This window comes from Acanthopagrus latus, chromosome 21, assembly GCF_904848185.1.
Source record: "Acanthopagrus latus isolate v.2019 chromosome 21, fAcaLat1.1, whole genome shotgun sequence".
Taxonomy (NCBI): domain Eukaryota; kingdom Metazoa; phylum Chordata; class Actinopteri; order Spariformes; family Sparidae; genus Acanthopagrus; species Acanthopagrus latus.
This window is the reverse complement of record NC_051059.1, coordinates 9,182,606-9,208,720: the sequence shown is the minus strand read 5'-3', so window position 1 is coordinate 9,208,720 and position 26,115 is coordinate 9,182,606. Positions and strand designations below refer to the sequence as shown.

At 42.1% G+C, this 26,115-nt stretch overlaps 5 protein-coding genes across 7 annotated transcripts; 3 read left to right on the top strand and 2 right to left on the bottom strand.

Moving 5' to 3' along the window:
• Positions 1 to 206: 206 nt before the first annotated feature.
• On the top strand, positions 207 to 5,448 carry imp3 (IMP U3 small nucleolar ribonucleoprotein 3). The gene is made up of 7 exons (XM_037084667.1): positions 207 to 456; positions 965 to 1,072; positions 3,597 to 3,671; positions 3,763 to 3,842; positions 4,030 to 4,081; positions 4,237 to 4,309; positions 4,492 to 5,448. Exons 1-7 carry the CDS (start codon positions 320 to 322, stop codon positions 4,516 to 4,518), a joined length of 552 nt encoding a protein of 183 aa, XP_036940562.1. The 5' UTR covers positions 207 to 319; the 3' UTR covers positions 4,519 to 5,448.
• On the bottom strand, positions 5,365 to 8,529 carry sec22ba (SEC22 homolog B, vesicle trafficking protein a). The gene is made up of 5 exons (XM_037084666.1): positions 8,303 to 8,529; positions 6,756 to 6,865; positions 6,422 to 6,582; positions 6,168 to 6,314; positions 5,365 to 5,921 (listed from the first exon to the last, which is right to left on the bottom strand). Exons 1-5 carry the CDS (start codon positions 8,375 to 8,377, stop codon positions 5,767 to 5,769), a joined length of 648 nt encoding a protein of 215 aa, XP_036940561.1. The 5' UTR covers positions 8,378 to 8,529; the 3' UTR covers positions 5,365 to 5,766.
• On the top strand, positions 8,444 to 15,528 carry zgc:55943 (uncharacterized protein LOC406337 homolog). 3 transcript variants are annotated; one of them, XM_037084670.1, is made up of 7 exons: positions 8,444 to 8,582; positions 8,732 to 8,924; positions 10,884 to 11,025; positions 12,721 to 12,800; positions 13,217 to 13,287; positions 13,534 to 13,597; positions 14,590 to 15,528. In XM_037084670.1, exons 3-7 carry the CDS (start codon positions 10,935 to 10,937, stop codon positions 14,626 to 14,628), a joined length of 345 nt encoding a protein of 114 aa, XP_036940565.1. In that variant the 5' UTR covers positions 8,444 to 8,582; positions 8,732 to 8,924; positions 10,884 to 10,934; the 3' UTR covers positions 14,629 to 15,528. The 3 variants fall into 3 exon arrangements, with proteins under 3 accessions (XP_036940565.1, XP_036940564.1, XP_036940566.1); XM_037084669.1 differs by having other exon boundaries at positions 8,500 to 8,582; positions 8,706 to 8,924; XM_037084671.1 differs by lacking the exon at positions 8,444 to 8,582 and having other exon boundaries at positions 8,590 to 8,924; positions 10,856 to 11,025.
• A 1,360-nt stretch (positions 15,529 to 16,888) lies between these two features.
• On the bottom strand, positions 16,889 to 19,166 carry tsen15 (TSEN15 tRNA splicing endonuclease subunit). Its single transcript, XM_037084668.1, has 5 exons — positions 18,920 to 19,166; positions 18,745 to 18,826; positions 17,809 to 17,944; positions 17,506 to 17,702; positions 16,889 to 17,274 (listed from the first exon to the last, which is right to left on the bottom strand). Exons 1-4 carry the CDS (start codon positions 18,998 to 19,000, stop codon positions 17,531 to 17,533), a joined length of 471 nt encoding a protein of 156 aa, XP_036940563.1. The 5' UTR covers positions 19,001 to 19,166; the 3' UTR covers positions 16,889 to 17,274; positions 17,506 to 17,530.
• A 561-nt stretch (positions 19,167 to 19,727) lies between these two features.
• On the top strand, positions 19,728 to 25,801 carry LOC119011492 (procollagen galactosyltransferase 2-like). The gene is made up of 12 exons (XM_037084653.1): positions 19,728 to 20,027; positions 20,371 to 20,481; positions 20,623 to 20,740; positions 20,820 to 20,954; positions 21,042 to 21,246; positions 21,676 to 21,795; positions 22,127 to 22,200; positions 22,290 to 22,396; positions 23,412 to 23,544; positions 23,656 to 23,783; positions 23,892 to 24,098; positions 24,829 to 25,801. The coding sequence occupies exons 1-12, from the start codon at positions 19,786 to 19,788 to the stop codon at positions 25,112 to 25,114; spliced, it is 1,866 nt and encodes a 621-aa protein (XP_036940548.1). The 5' UTR covers positions 19,728 to 19,785; the 3' UTR covers positions 25,115 to 25,801.
• Positions 25,802 to 26,115: the final 314 nt, after the last annotated feature.

Sequence of the window (26,115 nt, the reverse complement as noted above, 5' to 3'; positions counted from 1 at the left end):
GTATAATTGATAGTGGAATGGTTGTCATGACGTGTCACGCATAAAGTTTTAGGGTGACAAAAACCAATAAAGATATTTCAAGAGCATATTTTGAGGCCTAAGTAAAGCCCCGTGAATACTAAGTTTTAAATGTTTAAATGGCAGAAAAACATGTCAGCAGAGGATTGACAGGGATGTAGGTGGCGCTGCAGCTGACGTTAGGTCGACGGTAATTTGCGAGCGAAGAAGAAGAACACGTGCTTCCGGTTTCCACTCCAGACTGCATGTGAGGGAGTGTGTACTGTAAATATAGCGGATTCAGTTATTAAAAGGTGTGAAGATGGTTCGTAAGCTAAAGCACCATGAGCAGAAGCTATTGAAGAAGGTGGACTTCATCAACTGGGAGGTGGACAACAACCTGCACGAGGTCAAAGTGCTGCGGAGGTTCCGCATCGAGAAGAGGGAAGACTACACCAAGTGAGGACCACAGCCTGTGGCTAACACTGGCTAACACTGGCTACTGCCACAAAACCTTGTTGTTCTGCCTGCTGTCTTTAAACTAGCGTTTCGCCTGAGTACTTTGGCCAGGCTGTGACGAAAAATACGTTCAGTGTTTTAATTGTGAGGAAAGTCTGAAGTCAACAACCAAACAAGTAAACTCAAAACAAAAATATTTCTTTTGTCATTCATTTTCAGCTACACTAACCAACATAGAACATCCAAATACTGGATATCAGAGCTCATCGAGCCCAACGCCTGTTTTAAACTGTCTTCACTTTGAATCCTTTTGGCTTAATTGTGTCTTTTGAATGAACTAGCCCTTTAACTGGTAGCTGAAACCATACTGCTTAAACATACTGTGATGGTTGTATTCGTCTAATCCCACCTCTGTCTAATCAGATGACGTCTGAACAGTGAATGATACGGACACAGAGAAACAGTTGTATTGTTAGTTGTTCTGACAGGGTTTCTTTCTTCGTCTCAGGTACAACAAGCTGAGTCGTAACATCAGAGAGCTGGCACAGAAAATCAGAGACCTGGATGAGAAGGATGGCTTCAGAGCTCAGAGCACACATCAGCTACTGGAAAAACTGTGAGTTGGTTCCAAGATAACATTTGCCTGGATATAATCTTCTATCTAATAACTTTCAATCACCATCTTTGGCCTGTTCCATGACTATACAGCTCTCTTTGGGTTATCTCTGTTATTATTTTTCACTGCAGCTCAGAAAGAGACATCAGGCTGCTTTGTTGTGATAATCTTAAGTATAACATTACCATTTATTATTTTTTATTTGAAAGTTAATAAACATTTTGTTTAAAATTCCCCATGATTATAGATGCCACAGTTTGGTCATATAGACCATATTAGGTCAAACATTTCCTATGTTACTTGAAGTTTAACTTTGATTCCTAGAAATCTGTCATCCTCTGACCTGCTGTATCCTGGCCTCTCTCTCCTCTGCTGTCAAAGGCTAACTAACAATACTGAAAAAACTACGGCTGACCTGAATGCTTAAAGTAATAACTTAAAAACCAGTGAAGAAGCATTTCTGTTCCACATAATGCAAATGTGTGCACAAGTATGACCCTCCAGACTCACTACACTGGACTCCCTTAATTGAGCCAGTATCCTTGCTGCCCTACAACAGAGAAGTTTTTCAGTCTTTTATTGAAACGTCCACAGCAAACCTCACATAGTTTGGAGCTGCGGCTGAACTGGGTTTGGACATAAACTAGACGAATGAGTCAGGAAAAAGTTGATGAGCTCGAAAGAGAAGAGGCATTTCTTCCATCAGGAGCACATCACTGTACACGTGGCTGTCAGTGCAGCTGGTGTAAACGTCCCTCTCATCATCATTTATCCCCACAGTCTTCCCAGTGTGGCATATGCAATGGATAGTTCAAAAAACCGCATGCGTGGGTACACTGATAAACAGTACATGACCACTGAGCTCTTTATGACTTGGCCATAGGGTGTGATTGAACGTGCCCCCAAGCAAAGCACCTTTGTCCTATTAAAGGACCAGCAAAAAACACAGTGTGGGGCCATGTAATCTGCAGAGCTAAGGAAACTGAGATTCTGCTGCTCCCTGCAGCTGATCACATGCTTCAGCTGCTGGGAATCAACATATCCAAACCCCTGAGCTCTGTTTTCAGTCGTGTGGGTCTAGTGAGTGGAGACATGGTAATTGAGAAGAACCACTTCTTCACGTCGCAAGAATGCTGTCACAGCCAAGATCATGACGCCCAGATTCAGGAAGGCAGGAATCAGACCGTCCTTCCTAAGTGCTGCACATTTTCCACCATGTGGTCCAATAACATTTGAGCAAGCTTAGAACTCAGTTGCGCCTCAGTCAACTTTCATGTTCATACGTTAACTGATATGGAATACGTGCGCGTTGATTCACAAAGCATGTGTTGCTTCTCTTGTTTTTCTTCTCAGCTGTTGCTGTTTGCCTCTTTAAGCTAGGTTAAGCTAGTTTATTTAATGTATTTTTTGGCCATTCATGTCAGAAATTAATTGACAGGACAGTTCAGAGAGGTGACAGGAAATGATATGAGAGAGGGGGAATGACATGCAGCAAAGGGCCGGACTCGGGCTGACAAAACCTCTGTGCATGGGACAAGTTCTCTACCAACTGAGCTGCCGGGTCACGCCCCTACAATTCTTGATTACTAAGTTAATCCATTTCAAATCTAATTTAATCAAGGATTAAGGTCATTTGTTTGTCCTTAACACTGGGTGCACAAAGAATTGAACGTTTGTAGCCCCCTTCATGCCACACATTTAAATTTCATATACAGCACACAGGCAGTTAAATTTAGATTAGAAAAGGACACCCTGATTAATTCTGTAGTGCATTTTTTTATTTTAAAATTTCATCTAGGTGAATGTAAAAAGATGATGGTGATGAGTGAATAATAATTTTCTTTTTACACGGAGCGCTCGCTATGTAGATAGTAGAGCTCGTGCCCAGTGAAGCTGCTGTGCCCACCTCCTCTTCCTGCACTGGTGCTCCCACCTCCTCCACTTCACCAGCTGCTGCGCCCACCTCCTTCTCTTAATCATCCTCGCCATCTGTCACATCCCCTAAACACACCAATCAGCTCACTGTCAGCTGCCAGTCTAGAGGAAACAAATGCAACAAGTCCAGCAAGAATATGAATGAGAAGAGGAGCAACAAAAACGACCTTGTTGAAAATGGCCTCATTCCACATTCACTCACCAGCATCCTTGTTGCACCTACGTTTATGAAGCAGGAAGGGTACAGCCTGACTTTTATAAAATATTGAAAATCTGTGTTTTTGCAGCGTAATGTGATTGTGTTTTATGCGTTTCACCTTAAAAATAACTTTTTTCGCCGTCACTAGTACCAAATTTGTCAGCAGCCCATCTCTCACAAGAATGTGCGGGTTTAAAGGAAAAGTTGACGCAAAAATAAAACAATTCTATGAAAATAGGGCGAGTAAATAAAGCTAAAGGTAACCCAAAGAGAGTTAGACTAAGTTGGACTTAGTTTCATGCTATAGGCTCCTGTGCTGTGGTGTTTGTGACAGTCTTGGTTTAACTACTTTGATCTCAGGCTGATGATTTCATTGTTTCTTCACATCAGATACAGCATCGGTCTCACCCCCACCCGACAGAATCTGTCCCTCACAGAGAAAGTCACAGCCTCCTCATTCTGCAGGTAAATCTTCCCACTCACACGTTCATACTGCAGTTTAGTCCTTAGATGTGATCATGTGTCACTAGACTGTTTTCACCTGTGACTCCTGCAGGAGGAGGCTGCCCTGCATCATGCTGAGTCTACGTATGGCTCAGAGCCTGAAGACAGCCATCACCTTCATTGAACAGGGACGTATCCTTTCATACTTCATATTCATGTGTTTATTTTGTATAAAAAAAAAAGCAAAATGTATTCTCCTTTTTTCTTTGGTTTTTCTTTGAAGCACACAGTATCTTTCACTGAATAAGTTTTATGTCTTGAGTTTGGTTAGAAATGGTAAAAATGGTTTTCTGGTAGCATCCTTCACTCTTAGTCTCAGACGTGCGCGTTGGCCCAGACATCGTCACAGATCCAGCGTTTTTAGTCACAAGGTTAGTCTCCACATTTCTTCTTCTTGATCTTTTTATTGTACCACTTTCTTAAACTGTCGGTTTTGCAAAAACAGACTCATTTAATAGTATAGATGCATGTGCAACAGCTTTGAAGTGATAAAATGCTGCAACCATTGCTGTCTTCTTTTTTTTAGGAATATGGAAGACTTTGTCACTTGGGTGGACTCCTCCAAGATCAGGCAGCATGTCATGAATTATAATGATGAGGTGAGTTTTCAGGATCTTACATATTTTATCTGAAAGTTAAAATGTTGGGATTGTTTAGTTTTAAAGCAAATAAACATGTGGGTTTTGAATTAGTCATAAAAGCTACAAGCGTCACAGGTCATTTTTCTGAGATAAAGCATAATACAAACATTATGCAAATGGCCACTGTGTTTCTTTTACAGAGGGATGACTTTGATCTGTTTGCATAAGTCCGTCTCACCCTGGAGGATGGGACAATAAATCTGCTCCTTTAACTGTGGAGTGGATAACCTGACAACCCAGGAGTGAACCGTCTGAATCTCATATAAACTTGGAATTTGTTGGATGAAAATCAAGCGTTCCCGACACAGTTTTCTCTGAGCCGAGACAGAAGGAACACACTGTCTTCACTGAACTTCTCTCTTCTGTTGTCATTAAATTGTGCAACTATAACCCATTGACAGTTGACCATCCATCCAGACTGTCTGACTCTGCAGGGCTGGTGACTCTGTATTTGTCATGTTTGACTTTGGACTGTATACCTGTTCAGCCAGCAGTAGCTCAGGAACACAGTCCCAGTGGTTTAAACACTGGACAACATCACATTAGTTGTTCAGAGCAGCTTCCAGAGTTGTGACCGTTCCTTCTCTCTGCATAGTTAAATAACATCTGCATGAACATCAGCTGGCTTCACAGGGTTAGCATGTATATGAGCATGTATATGAGCATGAAAATGCCGGTTCAGAGGTGTGAATGCACCATAGAGAGGACTGTAATGTTTTTCATATTAAAAGTCCAATGTTATACATATTTTTTTATTTTCAGGTTCATACTTTCATTTTAGGTGTCTTCTAGTAATATTTTTTCACATGCTCTTGTGTTTAAGGATGCATTATTTTCTTATACTGTCTATTGCTGCAGCGTCTCTGTTCATTTTCTGAATGCTCTGTTATAGTGTCTCTCTTTACGGTCCCCCTTCTGCAAAAGCCCAGACTGCTCTGATTGGTCAGCTCTCACAAGCCTGAGCAGGCGCTGCAATATGGCCCCTTCAGAATAACTTTCAAATGGAAACAGTGTAACAATTTGATAAATATTTATTTGTTTCAATAAGACTTTGTTACAATGTAAACTTTGTGAACAATAAACATTCTTTTATCACAGTTTAGACTTTTTACAAAATGTGTCTCGCCATAATGTTGAAACGCTGGACAAAACCCTTACACCAGTGTGTAACTGTTAATGTATCAACACCCCGCTCTTAATATTCCAGTAACACAGGTACATGAACTCACCATGAAGCATTTGTTTTTTTGTAGAGAAGTCCCATCGCTGACTCTGGCTCAGTTTATATCGCATACATCGGTCCTCTCAAAAGATAAAGCATTTCTGTCTCCATCTAATAGATAAGACTGTATTGAGCCATTTAAGGCACCCTGGTATCTAACAGAAATGCAACAGCTTCTCCCTCATTGAATCTGTCAGAGCCACCAGAAGCGCGCATAGACGATGAGCGTGATGAAGAACACTGCCACAGCTGCCACCTTGGCATACGTGGAGCGCGTGTTGAGATATTTTGCATCGCTGCGGTACTTCTTCGACATGCTGGACAGATTGCTGGCTTTTGTGTCTAGAGCTGAAGGAAAGGGAAGTATTATGATGACATGACATTTTCTTAGCAATGAATGCATTTGGTTTTTTGAAAAGGGACAGCATGCAGTGTAATGCAATATAAAACAATTGTGATTGTCAGCAGGATTGCACAAAAACCACTGGATGCGTATTCAGGTGGCTGGCATCTATGAGTGAGTACAAAGGGGCACTTTGGGGCCTTGGCTAAGGTATACGCTCTACTGTGTGTGTTTTATTACTGTATACTTACCAGAAAGAGCTTCTCCTCTTTGTAGAACCTCCTCAATATTTGCCACCATGATTCTCTGGACATCCTGCAGCTCTGTGTTGATACTGCCCAAGTTCCTCCTGGCTCTGCTGTCGATGTACGTCTTCTTTGCTTTCTGGATGTATGTGTCTGGTGCAATGAATGTATGATATGAGTTTAGTCAATGATTTTGTTCTTTCTGCACATACTGAAATACACAGTGTTTGTTGAATGTAGCAGATCACAAACTGTCTTACCAAACTCGATGAAAGAGTATGGCCTCGTCACTGTGGGCACTCTTCTTCCATATTGGTCATAGAATTCACTGTGGAGGTCTTCAAGGTATGAAAACGCCATCTTTCTGGGAAATGAGGCCTCGCAGAGGGCCAGGTAGCACACACCCTGTGCTATGAAATAACTGGAAACAAGAAACACAAATTGAGTCAAAATCAGTGGTTATTCATTATGATTTTGATGCCTGATAATATATATCAATTTAAACCTACAGAACTGACGTGTTTATTATGTTTAAGGTCCATTTGAAAATACACAGCAAGTCAACAACAGTGCTTGATGCTTGAGGGAACTTACTGAAAGTTCATGTCTCCAGCCTCCAGGGTGCAGCGGTCTGGACTCTGAGCGTTCAGTTTACGGCACAGCTGCTTGGCTTGGCTCTGGTACTGCTGGAGATCTCTTCCTGACTGACAACGATAAGCATAAACAGGCTGCAATCAGAACCTCCATGAGTGAGGTTGTATAAATAATGTTATAAATAAAAACTCACATTTAAAAGGCTAACTTGACTAAAGTTTGATCACTGAAAGTCTCCCTCTAGTGAAAAGCATATTTTTGTTGTTGTTTAGCCAAACATTAGCTTTTTACTTCTCGTATATAAAAATGTAATATGTCATCCCTGCAGCACTGTGTTGACTTTACAGTAAGCTTGGGAACTTTTATTCTATTTTCTAATTAGGAAGAAAGAATAGATGTAGTTTTAAAGACTCTAAAAAGATAACTGAAATTATTTGTGGACGAATCATTATTTCTAAAGACATCTGTAGGGGATATTTAAGGTCAAATTACTGTTCAATGCCAGCCGGACCTACATTAGATTTGTTGTAAAGCCTGGAAACACATACAAATACTTTAAAATGTTTTGCCTACAAACTGTACCATAAACTCTTGTTTTCATGTTTTGCCAAATTTTGACTTACAGACATCAATAAATTACACTGTTGTTAGTCTGATTTACATGAAAACCACGTGTCTCCATAGTGAAATGAAGAAAAGAAACATACTGGTATTGTGCTATTAAAAACTGTAAAAAAACAAACAAACAAAAAAAAAAAACATGTTCAGTGTTTTGTGTGGCCTGTGTAGTGATATAAAAAATGTGATGAAAATATATAAAATAGAATATGCCCTTATTGTCACTATACACATGCACACTTAAATGATGTAATATTTAGTTGAAGAAGCAGTACAATGCAATTAAAAGAGGTGTGCATTCTTTGTCCCATTTAGTAATACATAGGCTTGTCACATTACATGGAAGCTATTGAAAAGAAATACTGACTTATTACATGAATAAAAACGAAATAATTATACAAAAGTTTAATTATAATTTTTACTAACATCTTCAGGTCAGCATGTAGACACGTTTTTTGTTTGTTTGTTTGTTTTGTGTAAATCAGGCAACAGGGTAAGGTCCTGGGAGGTGAGCTAACCGCCCTCCTGCTGCCAGCACTGGGTGAAACTGAGCGAGAGGCGCCGCTGGGTGTCTCCGGAGCGAATGTCTGTCCAATATGCAGCCTAAAACCAACTTTCAACCCAAACTAAACTCACCTCGGCACTGACAACAACATACTTGACACCTGGGTGTGGACGACAGAACTGTAATTAACGTTACGTACGCTGTTGTTGTTTACTGGCCTGTATTATCAAGTTACAGTTTGATTAAATAAACTTCTCAGTGGATTACTTTCCCAATATAGTGCCGAGAGTAAATGGAGCCCTCGTCTTCGCATTCGAGAGCTCTAGCTGTGAGTATACGCGAGCGCTCCTTAAACATCACTATTTTTGAATGGAGTTTGGCGAGCAGATCCCTTCAAACGGTGGAGGCTAGCTTTCATTCATACCTGCTCGTCCTCCTGTATGGACGCAGCGAGCGGCAGTCCGTCCGCCACACGAGCGATTATTGTCAGTGAAATCATGTCGACGGAGGTCGAAAATCGGCGGGGTCCACTGTCGGTTTTGTCCGACACCGTGAACTTCAGAAACTTTGTATGTTTTCGCTGTCAACTTTGATGATGCAGATGGAATGAGCTGGACGGAAGTTGAACGTGCGCCGGTGAATAGGGCCCGGGTGGAAACTGGTGAAAATGCAACTTCGTAGTCAAATTTCCATAGCATAAAGAGGTAGGACGCCTGCTGAACCGTGTGGAAAATTACGTGGATGTTTTGTGTCATTCCTTCTTGAAAAATATAATTTCGAAAATCGCATCAGGAGTAGTTTGACTCGCGTGTTTTTTCTCTAACCAGCAGGCGCTATTTTACCACTTTAACAGAGTACCGGGGCAGGCCATGAGCTCCAGCAGTCCGACCAGACAGCTGGCAGACGGACTGACTGCATCTCCACTGCTGATGCCTGTGCTGAGCCGAGAGGTGCAGATGCGGTCTGTCTGGTTCCTCCGTCTGGAGTGAAGCCTCTCTGCATTACAACCAGAGGAAGGACCCGCTAACCATGGACAAACCAGAAAGGTAACTCTGCAGCATTGCTGTGCTTTCATTCTGCAGCCCATTGTGGGTTTATTTGGCTCATTACTGGCGATTTGGTCTCGGCGTTTCCTTCTGCTCGTGGAATGGCTGCTCTTTTTTTCCTCCTCATTTTCTTTTGTTATTGATTGTTTTAACGCGCCCCGATCGCACTTCGATGTCGTGAAATGAGGCGATATTTGATATTTTGCAGCTTTACAGAGAATCCCTCTCTTGTTTGATAGTCGTTCGCCTGTAACTGTATAGGAATATCCGCGCAGTGATGCACCGCTTATGATCTGCAGCTGCCGCTTGTAAATGTATCAATATAGGATATAAGCCCGCAAGTCGTGTGGGGGGTGTGATGTGTGCAGATCAGCTGACTGCAGCTGCACCGTGCAGGGATCAATCATCCTCCACAGCCTGGATCTTATGGTCCGACACACTGTCATGTTAGCCATATTGCTCCACGCCGATGTAACGGTGGAGATGGGAGCACTTGTCCGCAGCCTCGGATTAATCCTCTGAACACCCCCCCACATTCACAGACTGAAATGACCCGGCTGCTTGGCACAGTGGCATCCTTAACAGCTTGAAAGGCCTTATTGTTGCGGTGCAGCTGGCACCGCCGCGCGCACCTTCTCATTGGTGTGTTCCCAGACCGGCGTGAGCGTCAATCACAACCCTGCGAAACCGTCTGGTGTATTTATTTATTTATTTATTTTTAGATAATATGTTTTAATTCAGGGGCGCGGCGCTTCATGACTAATTGATTATGACAAATTATTGATTCCCAAGCCAAGGAGTTCAGGGATCCCTTCCTCTGCAAAAAAAAAAAAAAAAAAAAAAATCCGATGGAGCTCATTTCCTGTGAGAGGTTCGGTTCGGTTCGGAGGGTCACGGGTGGCGCACTCTCCTCTGGATGTCTCTCACGCGGACAGACGCTCCTCAGATGATTCCCCCAGAGACAAGGCATCTAATAAGGGGCCCGCCTGTGATCTGTGCTCGGTCTCTGCTCGCCAAATAAGCGTGTGGTCCTTATTTACACGTACCGACCCACAGTGATGGAATGTAACTAAGTACTTTTACTCGAGTACTGTGTCTGAGTAGGCTGTCATTTTGATCTACTTGTACTTAACAGTATTTTTATACTATTATTTTGTTTTTAGAGGCAAATATTTTACTTTCTACTCCACCACATTTATGCCATAATGTTAGTTCCTAGTTGCTTTGGTGACTATGTGCTACATCACAACAAAAGTACATTAAGACATGTAATTATAGCTGCAATTTGATTTTTAAAAAAGTGTTGGATCCAATAATTGGTCAGCCCATATTCATGCATATACATATACTGTATATTTAACTCTAACTTGTACTTATCAACCACCAGAATATCACTTTTATTCCTTCAGGGTTCAATATGTAAGGATTTTAGTCAAAGGCATACGAACACTAACTCAAATACTTAAAAACTGAAATGATCAACAGAATTTAGATAACAGTTCTGACATCTGTGTATCTTCTTTCAAAGATATGAGTTAGCATGCTAACCAGTTAGCCCTGACACATCCCAGTCTAAAGCTCCTGTGCTGCTGATGTCCACACCAACACTCCCCACTGTTCTCAGCACTCCCAGTGTGAGCTGCTAGCTGCACGGCTAACTGAGCTAACCAGCTAAAGGCAGCTAACTTTGCAGCAGTTACTCCAGTGAGTGTCCAGCTGACACCTATTTGTTTTGATTATTTATTTGACAGATGGCCAGTTCTTACATATTGCACCTCTGAGCACCTTAAATGCAGATCCTTTAAGACTTTTATTCAAGTACGTTTCATATGGGTGACTTTCACTTTTACCAACTTTAATATTGTAACACTGTATCTTTTAATTTTCCTGTTGTGGGACTTTTCTGTACTTCTTGCTCTCTCTCACAACAGTCTGTCACTCGCTCCTACCTGCCCCCAGGTGTGTCTGTAATGCTCAGGAGTGAGGAGGAGAGCAGCTGAGGAGGAGGAGATGGGCTGCACCTCCGCCAAGCAGGTGTCTGCCGTGCCCAACGGCGAGGAGGGCCAGAATAAAGCCTACAGCAACGGGGACCTCCTCTCCGGTCAGTCTGCTCACTTCTGTTTGGTCAGAGAGTGTCCCACTTTTTTTATATCCTAGAATTTGAGATGTTGGCCACCATTTGTTTTTGTCATTCATTGTCCATGTGGAAGTTAATTTGTGACGCAAAACCCGGGTTTTCACAGATTGGGTCACATTAGTATTGATGTGGGTATTTAAAATAAAAAATAATAATAATTGAAAATAATGCCCTATATTTTCATATGTTTTAAGAGTTTTGTTAGCAGTATTGAAAAGTGCTTGGATGGACTAAGGAAGACTTGTTCAGCTTTGGTAATGATGATAGTCCCTTAATTAGTGCAGTGAATGAAAGGTTAAAGTAAGAGCCACGAGCCAACAACTAACAGTTAACTTCACTGTCAGTACTTTTGTGAAATGTTTGTAATGATGGTTTGTTAGTAATTGTTTGGTCTATTAGATGTTAAAAATTGTGTAAAAACTCATGACATGATTTCACAGCCAAAGATGCCAGCTTAGATTTTCTTGTTAGATCTGATCAAGAGCCTTAAACCTGAAGATATTCAGTTCACCAGGAGTCTAAAAGCTTAAGATACTCACTTTACACGCCTCATGTTCTCACTCTGAACAAGCTGGAGCCAACAATTACGTGGCATTTTTTCTTGGAGACTTCCTTGAACTATTTATTACCAAACATGAAGCTGTTTAACTTCAATTTTAGCCAAATAATTTCAGACCTCTTTATAAATACATGAATTATCTAAAAACTCTGTATACGTTTTCTATTTTTTTTTTTTTTTTTTTGCATAGGTAGAGAAAATATAAAGCTTTTTGCGGCTCCAGAGGAGGGTGATGTCAGTGGCTCAGTTGCATTGTGGGAAATGTAGGCAATGAAGAGATATTCTTCTTCCTTTTCAAAAACCTGCCGCTTACATTACCCACAATGCAATTTAGAATCCAGTTGACATCACTGGAGGCAGATTATCAGATTACATGCAGCTTCCTCTTGAGACACAAAAAGCTTTATACTACTTTTTCTTTCCACATATACAGTGGTAGTCACCAAGACCTGTATGCACACTTTAATGTGTAAAAACAGAGGAGTTAACCTTTAACTAAGAGTTCTGAAAAGGGTTGTCAGATCCTAACAGAACCATTTATCAAGCCAGACAGTCACACCTGCACATGGTGCTAGCATCACGTCTATACCACATGTCTAACGGCACAAATGTAGGCCAGCATGCAGCACGTCAGTTTTTAAAGCTGCTGCAGATGATCATTGAACTAAAAGGATCAGCGAGCGACAACAATGACTTGCTCAGCATCAATCTGACGTGTTGTGACTATGTGTCCATCAGGGCCAGCGTTAGTATGCGCCGCAACTGTATTTTCATTTTCCTAAAAGCGTGGGAGTGAGACGGTGGAGCAGGTTTTTTGGGGGGGGTTGGGGGTTGTGCAAAAGATGGAGAGGCAGAGAGAAAGAGGAGAATCGGGCTGACAGCTCATGTGTTCGCCGCTTGCCAGCCATTGTTAGGAGGGGATTTAGTGCGGAGCATGAGGACACAAGCATGGAATTACTTTGCCAAGAACTGAACTGTGAGAACTATTAACCCGGAGAGGATTGTGGCTGATCAGAGCGGCTGCGAGTGGGTCGTCCTCTGCTCGTGTCGCATGTTGATCAGAGGCTCCTCTCTGCCTCTTCTGCCTCCCTCTGTCACAGATGAGTACAAGATGAAAGGAGTGGAGAAAGTCAAGTACATGAGTGGAGACGAGGGAGGAGTGGACGGCCAGGACAGCACAGTGCGTGACTCTATTCCACACTTTGTCTTCTAATACACGTCTATGATGGGAATCAGTTTGTCTGTAAAAAAAACAAACAAAAAATGCCCGTTTGTAATCAAAATGTGTCGTGACAGAAACTTTGTGTTCAGACAGGCTGCATACATCTGCATACTAATGAGGACTGATTTAACACAACAATGCTGCAAGATAATGGAGATTTGGTTAATACCACACATTTATTATGTGATGTACTTTCACATATGAATACTAATACCATACATATTAGAGTTTATTTATTTAAAATACACAAGTCTGTTTGAAATATTGATACAAAACAATGTAAGGAAGAATTTTGCTTTCTGCTGAATAACAGAACATAAGACAACATTTTGATCAGATGGTTGATTGGGTGTGTTTGCTTGGATGCCCCGCAGGAGAAAAGTGCTCTGCTGGGTAAAGGTCAACACATGGATGAAACAGGGTCCAACGGGAATGGAAAAATTCTGTAAGTATCACTGACTGGATTGATTTTCCGTGACTACATGAATTTGGTGGTGAAGGAAATTCGACTCAGACGTTCATTTTGGTTTCATGATGACAGGAAGTGATGCTGAGCTGAAAGCTGTGTGTTGCAGTTTATTTGTTTGCTTCCCTTTTTTTTTGATCCTCAGAAATGTTTCAACATTGACCCCTGATCCAAACATAAGTCCTACTGCCGGGCTCTAACCTGCTGCATGTTTTGTCCCTGCAGGAGCATCCACTCCTCGGAGAGTCAGCAGGAATTCTTCAGGATGCTGGATGAGAAAATCGAGAAAGTAAGGAACGACAGCCCGTCAGCGGAGCATCGCTTGGTGTTTTTACAAAAAAAGCTCCAGCTAAATGACATAATGGAGGTTAATCCTGTCACTGCAGCAAATGTGTGTCAAGCGAGGACACAGCAGATGACAACATGATACCTCAAAACAGCCTCAATCTGTCATGCCCGTCCCACCAGTGAGGTTATTTAAAGACTGTTGACAACATGTTTTACTGGCTGCTGCAGTGTGACTCCATGTGTTCACGCTGTGTTTTCATTGTTTTATAGTATACAGGGAAGTTAAATCATATCCTGTGTATCAAGGTAGAAAGCTGGCATCATTCTTTATTCTTCTCATCGTTAACAATGTAAAAAAAAGATTAAACAAACAATTAATTTCCTCTTCTAATAAGTGTGCCAACAGTCTGACAGGGCTCCATACTTACTTTTCATGTTAGCTGCACTGATGCGCCTAACTGCACCAGCACATCATTCAGGTGGACGAAACTGTACATTTGAATTTAACTTTCAATCCATTTTTCTCATTTAAATCGCATTCGGCAAGAAAATGTGATAACCTCAGTTGTTTCCAAAACAGAAACTGCCACATTTCAGTTGAGATTAAAAGTATTTGGTCACACTCGGAGAAAGTGCTTGTGCAGCCACAATAGCCACACCCCGTCTGATTGAACTGATTCCAATGTGACAGAAAACTCTATTGTTGTCGAACAGTTCACTTCTACCTAAAAGGAAATGTGTCTCTCTCATCCACATCATTGTTTGTTTCATCACACACACACAGACACACACATTCAAAAACATTGTCCAGTAGCTGTTGTCAACTTCCTGAGCTCCCCACCCAGTCTGTGGCAACCAAGAACATTTGTTCCTTCTAAAAATATAAAACTTCAAAAATAAGCATCTGATACGGATACCGAATTAGATTGGTCCCAACTCTGTTAACAGAGTGTAAAATGTAATATACATGAATCTGTCTGTGCTTGTTTCCAGGGCCGGGACTACTGCTCAGAGGAGGAGGACATGACATAGCACTGCGGCTGTCTGTCCATCAGTCTCAGTGCGAAGGACCTTTCACTCCAGTGTTACGGATGGACTGAACCATGTGTTGCCATGTCCCGGGGGGAGGACTGTCCCTTGTATGTACACGCCTGAGAAAAATGGATTACTGACTTGAATCAAGCACCTTTTTGCCCTCCTGCTCACATCCTTTGTTCCTGCTTAACCCAGCGAGAAACGACTACCAAAATCAAAGATGGTTCAGTATTTATACGTTTCGAGGTTTACTTCCTCAATGAAGCCATTACAGGACGATCTTGGGATTTTAATCTGCTTTTCTTTCCCTGCTTGGATAAGTGCTGGAAGGCCGATATACATGGCCGTCAACCATAAGACTCCACCAGTGCCCTTGTGGACGCTGACTCAAAAGTGAAGATAACCTCTCTATCGGCATCGTTTTTTGAATATTTCATCCTTGAACGCCTCCCTGAAAAAGTCAAGGACACTTCCTGCATTCCAAAACACAGTCTGAACCTCTTTTCTACAGCACGTTGGCCAGTACAGTGTGTTTGTCTGTCCATGTCTGTTTTCTGCGATGATGTAGAGTATTTATGTTGAATAAGGCTCAGGGTTGAAGTGTTGTAATCTTTGTCTCATGTGGTCAGGTCCCTCCTCTCATCTAGACACTACTGCACCATTTTAAAAAAACAAAACAAAAGACACTCATGCACTCACACAGCAGGGTTATTGATGTCCCCTGCTTCAGTATCTGTGCCATGTTAATGGTGGACACTGCAAAATCACATTCAAGTCTCATCATGTATTCCCCTCACCAGTGTTATGTTGTTGTGTTCGGTTGTATGTTTTTTTGTTTTTGTTTTTTTTGATTTTCTAGAAAAATTAAAAAAATGTTTCCAGTATCTTAATCACACAGCTGACAGTGTTGTGGTATGTGAAAGAACACAGGAAGTGCAGCCAACAGAACAGCCTGCATGGCGCTGGTATTATTCAAATGAATCGCCCGACACCAGATGAACAAATGGAACGCACTGTGGCTCACAAAAACAATGAATTTAAGGGAAATCATCTTTAGATGCAGCCACATGTAAGCCCTGCACGATGTCACCCATCGGTTGGTGAACGACAGTTTAGTCTGCCGTTGTAACTGCTGCCATCTTGTTGATGAAGTGACCATATTTGGATGAGAGTGTGGAGCTGGAGGGGAAATCCCTGGGAACCTGAGGAGGTGCTGTAATTCTGATTTTTTTAATCACAAGGTGGCCACACTCTCACGCATAACTTAATTGTCTGTTTTGCTGTGAACAGGTCAATAAGCTTTGTTGAAGAAGACTTGAAACTAGCGACCGAGACCATAAACCCTCTAAGAAACTGTGTACTGGGGCAATAAATCAAGTGAGAAGCAGGGTCATTTTCTCATAAGCTTACATGCAATTAGACTTGTTTTGAAACCAGGGAAGTCGACCCCAGCTGGCCATTAGAGGGAATCACGATTTAGGGTAGTTTGTTTCAGAGCTGGACGCGACTTTATGAATCCTACTAAGGTGAAAGCTTTATCAAGCCCAGTCTGCCCTGGATTGGTCTACTGTGACATTCTCATCCTAACCCCAACCAATCATCCCTCCTCATGCCTACATATAATCAACCCAACCATCGAAGACAACAAGAACTAGCCAATCAGAGGTAGGGCGGATCATGCCTTCGCAACTGATGGATTCCTAATTTAGCTCTGTCCACATTATAAAAGAGTTAATGGTTGCAGCACCATGCAGGTAACAATTACAGCCTAACTACTATATTGTTATGGCTGATATTTTCGGGAAATCTTTGATAATCATATTGGCCATAAATTAACTAGACATGACAGTACAGAAATGCTCAAGACACAACTGATGTAATCTAAAAAACTGTGCAACTAATGTAGTTCGTCCACCAGAGAGCACTCATGCATTCACATTCCAACTGTGAGACGTCCAGCTCAGTATATAACTAGTCAGTGAAGCATTACAGCTTCACCTGATGGTGCTTTTATTGTGTTAACTACGGTGAGAGGTAAGCAGAGAAGTAAACAAACAGAAGCATTTCATCTTCAGATGACCCTGTGGTGTTATTACCAACTTGTTTATAGCAACAAAAAGTTCACTATCAATGTACCTTGTTGACTTTTTGAATTTAGATCATTTACATTACTCTCTCCCTGATATCCTTAGTTATTGCTAATTGCACATTGGTCAGTGGTCCGGAAACAAAAAATAAAAAGGCAAAAGTCACAATGGAAGGGATCCTCATCAGATATTTTATTGTTAGGTCTTTGGTTAAAAAAAAAAAGTCTTTATGATTAATGACATGACATGTTGTATGAGCCTCAAAAGTTCAGTATCATCAGAACCAATGCACTCTAAATGTTCACTGGGATCCAACTCCTCAGGTCCAGTTCAAAGGTTTTCAAGAAGGGGAACCAACCTGTGTTTCGTCACACCTTCTTTAAATAATGAACCAGACCGGTGATTCCTAGAGGTCAGTATGAGAGGGATCACGAGGTGATCACAAGCATTCAAAAACACATGAATGTCTCTTTTTCTTGTTAATAACTGCAGAAATTGGCTCTTCGCCTTTGAAAATCGCCACACGCTCCGGTCGACCATTTCACAACCCACAGACCTGTGCAACCAAAGACAATGGGTTAGAGGTTTTAAGGGGTCAAAAGCCACAAAGAGCTGTAGCCTGTTGTTCCAACAGCAAACAGGTTCTGGTTCAGGTTCACTGTGGTTCATTCCATTGGCACCTGCTGCCTTGTTGTCAGTAGACCTTTTTTTTTTGTTTACACAGGCTGAGAGACGAACCAACTGCCTGCCTGTCTCATTCTGCTCTTCTGTGGTTCAGCGTCAACACCTTCATGACTCCTCACACCAGCTGCTCAGCGCTGCTGCCGTCTCTTCCGATGCTGCCGGCGTCCCAGATCCTGGAAGGGTCCTACGGGGGGATCAGGTGTCACCAACCCGTCAGTCATCCTCTGGTAGACCAGGGTGGAGTCAGCAGCCACCGCACACAGCAGCATGGGGAAGCCTCTGTCCAGCACGTGACGTATGCTGCGCGGCAGAGAGGAGGAAGCTGTGAGTTTGGGAAAAATCTGGGCAGACAACTTGCGACAGTGACGGTCCACAAATGAACCAAATGAAAAAGGCGTCCAGTTACCTTCTGTGGCTGAGAGGTCGGTGAACAGGCAGTGGAAGAACGGTTTGGACGGGTGCTCCTTCCTTCTCCCTCGCTTCCAGCAAAACCAGCTGCAGCTCAGGACTCTTGACACAAGACACCTCTTTCCAATGACGCACTGCGGAAAACAAAAGTCTAATTAGTCTACGGTTTAATGTAGCGGTTCCTCCAGAGGTCATTACAGCCCGCTTGTCATTTACCTCCATCAACACCAAACACTGATTCACCTTTCCCCCACCCATTTAGAACATTACTCTGAATGCACTCGTCTACAAGTAGAGGTTTCACAAGTGAATATAATTTAGATGTAACTGAAGACACAACCTTTTTTAAAAGGTGTAATATGTAACATTTGGACACCAGAAGAATTCATACTCGGAACAAAAAAAGACAGCAGAAAAACAGCTAACTGCGGCTGCCCTTAGCTAGTTAGCAGTGCAGAAACGTCATAATATCAGAACATACGGTAAATTTAATCTCTTTTGGATTTAGAATAAACATGTACAACAGTGAGCAGGACAGTAGCTCACATTAGAGACACCATATTCACATCTGAAATAAGAACTGGTTATGGGATGTAAAAGAGTTTAAATAAGCACAGGAGGAGTTTACATTATACAATTACACACAAACTACACACAATGGGAAATAAAGGCTTGTTGTGTTACTTTATGCCATTCACATATCGATTGAATTTTTTTAAGACTTGAACAAAATTAAATTCTAATTATGAATGAAGTGTGGTGAAACTACTGACAAAAACATTTACAAGAGCCAATATGTGGGAGCTGAGAACTTTCAAAAATGTACATCGATCCTGACCCTGTTAGATGAGCACCCATGTCTCTGCAGGACACACAAACAAACAAACAAACAAACAAACAGTACCGGCTCCCGCTAACCTCCTCTCACACTCACCCTCACTAAGATCCATGTAGACCAGGAAGGCTGTGTGGAGCTGTTCGCTGTCCTCAACCTCCAGATTCTTCATTAGCTGATACTGAAACAAGATTTGTAATAGACACATATTATTCATAACGCGATTTAGCACCAGGGCAGTGAACGCAGCAGAGATCTCCTGTGAAACACTCACGGCTGGATGGTGGAGGATCCAGTTCGAAGGTGGAGGATTCTCCATCGCGTCCGCTGCGTCTGACTCCTCCGACATGTTCATGATCTGACGGGTAATGACTCAGAGCACTCTCCCATTAAACACCGTGTAACGTCAGGACGGAGAGCTGCTCTCCCGGCGCGTGTGAGTTATGTTTTAAGTTTCGCCAGCGTGCTACAGTCTCAGTCGTCCGGGCGGAAAATGTTTCGCATGCTTGTTTTCCGCGTGGCAGACAGGAAACCTTACAGACAGACCTGAGGGCAGAAACAACCCATTTAGCCTGAAACATCCATCATACATTTATTCATTTCTCTAATATAATATAATATAATATAATATAATATAATATAATATAATATAATATAATAATGAATTTCAGTTGTTGCTGGTTACTCTGGCGATTTGCTGCCCCCCCCTGTTTGTTTGGAGCATTAATTCAACAAATGGCCAGCTCTTAAATGTTGCATCATTAAATAAATGTATAATGTATAATAAAGAAAAGCAAGATAAAATAGATAAGCATAAGAAATAATATTATATGTTAATATCTTGCCATACAATAATAATGATGATAACAATTGTATTATATAAGGCCTTTTTCATATCTGTGCAGGCTTTCTTCAGTCTATCTGACTACCTCTCCTCTGTATATCCTCTCTACCTCTTCCTGTGAGTGATTGTGTGTGTGTGTGTGTGTGTGTGTGTGTGTGTGTGTGTGTGTGTGTGTGTGTGTGTGCGCGCGCCTTTGCATGCGCGCGTGTGTTATCATGAGTGTGTGAGAGTTTCTCCCTCTGCCTCAGCTGCAGCAGTCTGAGACCACAGAGACATCAAGGTCCACCAGTGGAAATATGCCTCTTAGATTTGTGGGATTATTCTGTGTGATTTCAGCAGGATATCTCTTCCTGCACAGCAGCACAGAGGAGCTGCCAGCTGATCAACTCCTCCAGCACCTCCAGCAGCAGCCGGAGTCCTCTCTGCTGAAGCCCACAGTCATGATCACCATCCTCGCACGCAATGCGCAGCACAGCCTCCCGTACTTCTTGGGATGCATTGAGAGGCTGGACTATCCAAAGGAGCGCATCTCCCTCTGGTAAAATGATATCTATTTGCGTCAGTCAATTTTTAATTGAAATGTCTTACACTTCTGTTAGAAAAGTTAAGTTTTGGTCTGAAGAAGATTTTTTTTGATAAGACTCAGAGCTTCTAATGGAAATGTGCTGGTTTGATGGAGAGTGAACACCAAAAAATAAGCAAAAGTAACTGCAGTGTGTGAGTCATTCTACACATTCAGCAGCCCTGTTCATCAGTAAACAAGCCATTCTCAGCCAAAAGAGAAATTTACACAGAAAGCAAGAAAGAAAGAAAGAAAGAAAGAAAGAAAGAAAGAAAGAAAGAAAGAAAGGTGGAGTTCAGGAATGTTCCTGTGATCCCAGGGCGGCCTCTGACCACAGTGTGGACAACAGCACAGCCCTGCTTCAGGAGTGGCTCAGAGGAGTTCAGCACCTGTACCACTCAGTGGAGTGGAGGCCCGTGGAGCAACCAAGGTGAATCACTACTAATACAAGAAACACTCCGTCTGAGGCGGCAACTACATTGATTACCCACCATCTCGAGTTTGTCTGTTTAATCACAGCTATAGCAGTCTTTGAAAACCTCACATCCAGTTGTCTCTCTCCGTCTTTCAGCTTTTATGCAGACGAGCTGGGGCCCAAACACTGGCCCGTCTCCCGCTTCACCCAGGTGATGAAGCTGAAGCAGGCAGCACTCACAGCTGCCAGAAGACTGTGGACGGACTACGTATTGGTGAGACAGAAATGCCATAAAGCACAGCGTATTAAGCGTGTCATCATACTGTCACGCACTAATGTTTCTTCTCTCTCAGTTTGTGGACAGTGACAACTTGCTGACGAACAGCCAGGTGCTGTCTGAAATGATAGCAGAGAATCTGACAATTGTAGCACCCATGTTGGAATCAAAAAGTCTTTATTCCAACTTCTGGTGTGGCGTGACTCCACAGGTAAGATTCTTCTGGAGACCAAAACAGATTATTCCTGTACAGATCTTTCAGAATAAAAAACAAAAACCTTGTTCTGGGTTTTCTAAGGGCTACTACAGACGAACCCCGGAGTATATTCCCATCCGTAAATGGAAGAGGAAGGGCTGCTTTGCAGTCCCCATGGTCCACTCCACCTACCTGCTGGACCTGAGGCGCACAGCCAGCCGATCACTAGCCTTCCACCCTCCTCACCCCGACTACCCCTATGATGTGGATGATATCATGGCCTTTGCGTTCTCTGCACGGCAAGCAGGTCAGAGCTTTGATAATAGTGTGTTAGTTTAAAGGTCCAGCATGCAGGATTTAGGAAGTTCTATTGGCAGAAATGTTATATAATCTTCATAAATGTATGTGTTTTTATTACTTTAGATTGAGACTTTAATATCTACAGAGGCGCGTGTGTCCTCTTCCACACAGTCCTCCATGTTCCCTTCCTGTGGTCAAAACGTGGTGAAGTGAACTCTCTTCACTACAGATATATTGCAATGTCCTACGCACCGGTGCCTCTCCACATACAGCTCGTGCCCCCCCTTTTTTTATTTATTTTATTTTATTTTTTTTACATTTTTTTCCACCCTGAGTCAGCCACTGTGGTAACTGTTAGAGGTCAAATCTATCTGCCTCTGCATTTCAAATAATGAAGAAATGTGCATTGAGCCCTGATCCGTCTGCTCTCCTGCAGGAGTTCAGATGTTCGTGTGCAACAAGGACCATTATGGATATTTACCAGTGCCCCTCAAGCAAGACCAGACTCTGGAGGAAGAAGAGGAGAGTTTTACCCACACACTGACCGAGGCGCTCAGTAAGCACTTCCTCCAATTATGCATATAATACCGTTGACTCTATAATTGACAGTTTAAGGGCTCTCTGTCTTCAGGCTCTGCTCACTGTATCCTTGGCCTGTATGAGCATATTTGGTCTTTTCTCCTCTCACAGTCCTGGCACATGTCTCACTCCTCTGTTAAAGCCCACTGCCTCTCATTTACCTTTCTCCCGCTCTTATTTGACAATTCTACATCAGTTAGATGTTAAACTGATGTAAGAAATTCCCTTGATACCAAAAGGACTGGGAAGGAAAATGCAAATGCACTATGCTTCGGGTGAAATGTGAACGCATGACCTTGCTTCCTCAGTTGCCTTCACCATGGAGCCCTCACAGTATGTGCACACTGTGCCTAAAGAACCAGGAAAGATGGGATTTGATGAGGTACGTTTACATTCATTGGCTGTAGACATATTTCCCAGTTTTGGAGGGCTGTTTAATTGAACTGTTACTTCATTCTTCTCCACTTTTAGATCTATCTGATCAATCTGAAGCGCCGATCAGACCGGCGGGACAGGATGTTGAGTACTTTGGCCGTCCTCGGCATCAACGCAACACTGACAGAAGCCGTGGATGGCACGTATGACATACAGTAACAGTAATTATACAGTGGTGATGCAATGATCAGATACACTTACTGACCTACTTGGACACTAAAGTCTTTTTTGTATAGTTTCTTGATTTGTGCTTTGTTTGGCTTTGGCTTCACTCAGTCTGGGCCTCTAGAAGGTGGAAGTAACACCAATGGTCTTTCTCCCTGAATAACATTTCTAAATATGGTCAATCCTCATGTGATAATATACAAAACTAGTGTTAGCATAGTGTAAACTCCATATGAAGTCTTTCTAACAAGTGAGGTCTTGCTCATAACTAATGTAGAAGTGGCTTGACACTTACCCAGACAGGTTCTGCCAGTTCATGGCCTCATGTAGAATATGGTCATGTAGAAAAACTGATTTACTGAGTGCTTTATAATGAATACTAGAGAGCTTATACCCCACCAACATGCAAAAAACATCAAATGTGCTCAAATGTAAACTGTAACATGTAAAATGCAAACACACATGTTTTTATGTCATTAATGGATTACTTACTACAGCTGGCAAAATAATGCAACTCTCTGGCCACTTACTTGCTTGCTCGAGAGCTTTCGACCATATCAAATGTTTCTCATAAATCTGATTATCAGGTTTTTATCAACATAAATCAAAAGTCCCAGAGGAGGTCAGACATATGCAATTCAATACTAACCGAGCAAGTTCAACGCTGACAAGGAGAGAGTCAGATATGGTTGAAAGGTGAGGTTTACAGGTGGAGTGGAGCAAGTAAACATGTGGCCTGAAGAGAATTATTCATGGAGAGTACCTCAAAGTTGTCATGAAGTAAAGTGCTAGAGTAAATGTGCTTGGTTGCTTTCGATTACATTATGGTCAATTTATATGGATGTAAGGAATAATTAGCAGCCTGAATAAGAAAACACACAAACAAAAATGTTCATTAGAGACCCTTCAATGCTGCGGTTGGACAGTTTCAATGACTGGCTCATTATTGTAGTAGAAATTGAATCTTCACCTGTTTGCTTGTGCTGTCCACAGAGCCTTGAACTCCTCTCAGCTGCAGGCCATGGGCGTGGACATGCTGCCTGGGTACAAAGACCCATATTCAGGACGTGTGCTGACTAGAGGGGAGATTGGCTGCTTCCTCAGCCACTACAACATCTGGAAACAGGTACAGCCTTATACTCTGTGACTGTTTTGAACCTCACAGTGAAGCTGATGTGGCAGTTAGAGGAGGTTATTACTGTCCAGTGTTTCCTGCTGTTATGTGTCGCCCCCTAAGGTGGTGCAGCAGGAACTGCAGCAGGTGCTCCTGCTGGAGGATGATGTCAGATTTGAGCCCAGTTTTGGCAGCAGGCTGGTGACTATCATGGAAAATGTAAAGAGAGTGGGACTTGAGTGGGACCTCATGTGAGTGAATCGGTGCAGTTTTTGTCTCATTTTTGTCACTCGAGTACCTTTGTTATTAAATTCACATCGTGCCTCTGTAGTGTCACTCACCTGTGTGCCCTCACACAGTTATGTTGGCCGTAAGCGGCTTCAGGTGAAGGAGCCCGAGCTCTGGGTGAAGGCAGTCAGGAACCTCGTTCACCCGCACTACTCCTACTGGACCCTGGGTTACATCCTGTCACTGAACGGGGCCAAGAAGCTCCTCAAGGCAAATCCCCTGAACAAAATGCTGCCTGTTGATGAGTTCCTGCCTGTCATGTTCAACAAGCACCCCAAGTGAGCCTCAATTACTGTATATATGTATATATGTGTGTATGTTAGTGTGTGTATATATATGTATATATATATATATATATATATATATATATATATATATATATATATATATATATATATATATATATATATATATATATATATACCTACAGTCTATTCTACAGTCTAAGACATACTGTAAAAACATGCCATAACAAGTAAAAGTCCAATATTTGATAGCATATTTAAGTGGAGTATGGAGGTACAATCAGGAAATTGTACTATTATTACCATTCTTTGTGTTAATATTGTTAAATATTAATCAAATTAAATAATATTAAAGTCCCCATGAAGAAAAATGCTGCTTTGACAGATACATTTTTCTATACTTCAATTTTCACTTAAGTGTTAATATGTAAGCAGCATTTTACTGTTGTTTTTGGTCAAACTCAGGCTCATTTTAAATGTTTTTTTTTTTCATTATTATTTTCATTTTATTGCGGGTCATTTCTATCACGGGTGAATTTACTGAATATGTTCTCCATTAACGGATTAGTTACTTTGTAAATTGTAGCTGACTCATCATTTCAGCTCAGTTGTTGGGTGGTTTAATTCACAGCAGTGACTCTGGTGATATGCTGCCCCTATATGTTGGAAGTATGAATTCAAGGTGACCAATTCTTATGTATTGCCCCTTTAAACCTTATTTGTTCAGTCCTAAGTCCTTTTGTCTTCCTCCCTGTCCCTTCAGAGAGGAGTACATGCAGTATTTTGAGCAGAGGGACCTGGAAGTGTTTTCAGTGGAGCCTCTGCTGCTCTTCCCCACACACTACACCGGAGAGCCGGGCTACATCAGCGACACGGAGACCTCGACCATCTGGGACGACGAGACTGTAGACACGGACTGGGACAGAGAGGGAGCTAGGCGGAGGAGCGAGAAGGAAACTGGGGGTGTGGAGTTTCCACCTGTGGCTCCTCGTTCTGCTCACGGTGGGGCTCCCCGCCTCTCAGCCAGTGGCAACAGAGATGAACTCTGAGGGAGACTATTGTCATGTCTTTACGGTGTGCTGAACATCCTGGAGGGGCACTGATTAGCTGCTGGGACCTGGCTTAATTGTATTTCTCTCCTGCTCTGTGGAGTGAATAAAAACTGTATTTGTTTGATAAAACTCCACAACATGTGAAAAGGCTGAAATGATGAAGGTATAAAAACTACATTTTAGGGCAAGGACACTCTTCAGGACCCACCACAGAGTCCCAATCATATCAGTTTACGCTGGGCTTTAGTGGAGCATATTTCAAAAGTAATCTTCAGTTCAATCAGCACAAGCCAGCTAACACATTTTGAGCATTTGCTGGTGATCCAGCCTTCCGCATATCAAGATCACTTGTCGAGACCAAGACTTCCAAAAGTAGTATAAATAAATACCTCTAATAAATTACCTCCAGTGATGTCACTCAGTGGTTTAGCTGCATCGTGGTCTAGCATTGCACACTTACAACCCTGTTGAACTACTTATGCACAGTTTAAAACAAATGAGCAATCAGTGCAGCTGAATCAGGGAAATCTTCTTCCTTTTCAAAACATTACATTACCCACAATGCCACTTAATCAGACTACATGCAGCCTCTCTCTGTAAAGTTGTACTCCCCAAGAACTGTAAACACTTTAATGTGTAAAATTGTTGGAGTTAGCCTTTAAACTGAGTTTAAATTTCCTCATTTCAGACTTTTGAATCTGGGCCTTTTCATTTCTTCTACACATTTCATCTGTGTCTGTTTGTCTGTTTGTTGGTTTGTCAGCAGGATTAAACAAAAACCACCAAATGGATTTCCACCAAACCTGGGTGGAGGATGGGTCTCAGCCAAAAAGAGAACGTATTAACTCTTGGTGCTGATCTGGATCCAGGATATTTTTCTCACTTTATTTTCATTGTGAGACATTTCTGTCAATATGTCAGAGAATGACATCAGCAAGAACATCAGGTGTATTTAAATATGTTTGACTTGATATTGGATTGGGTAAGTTTTGTGACCT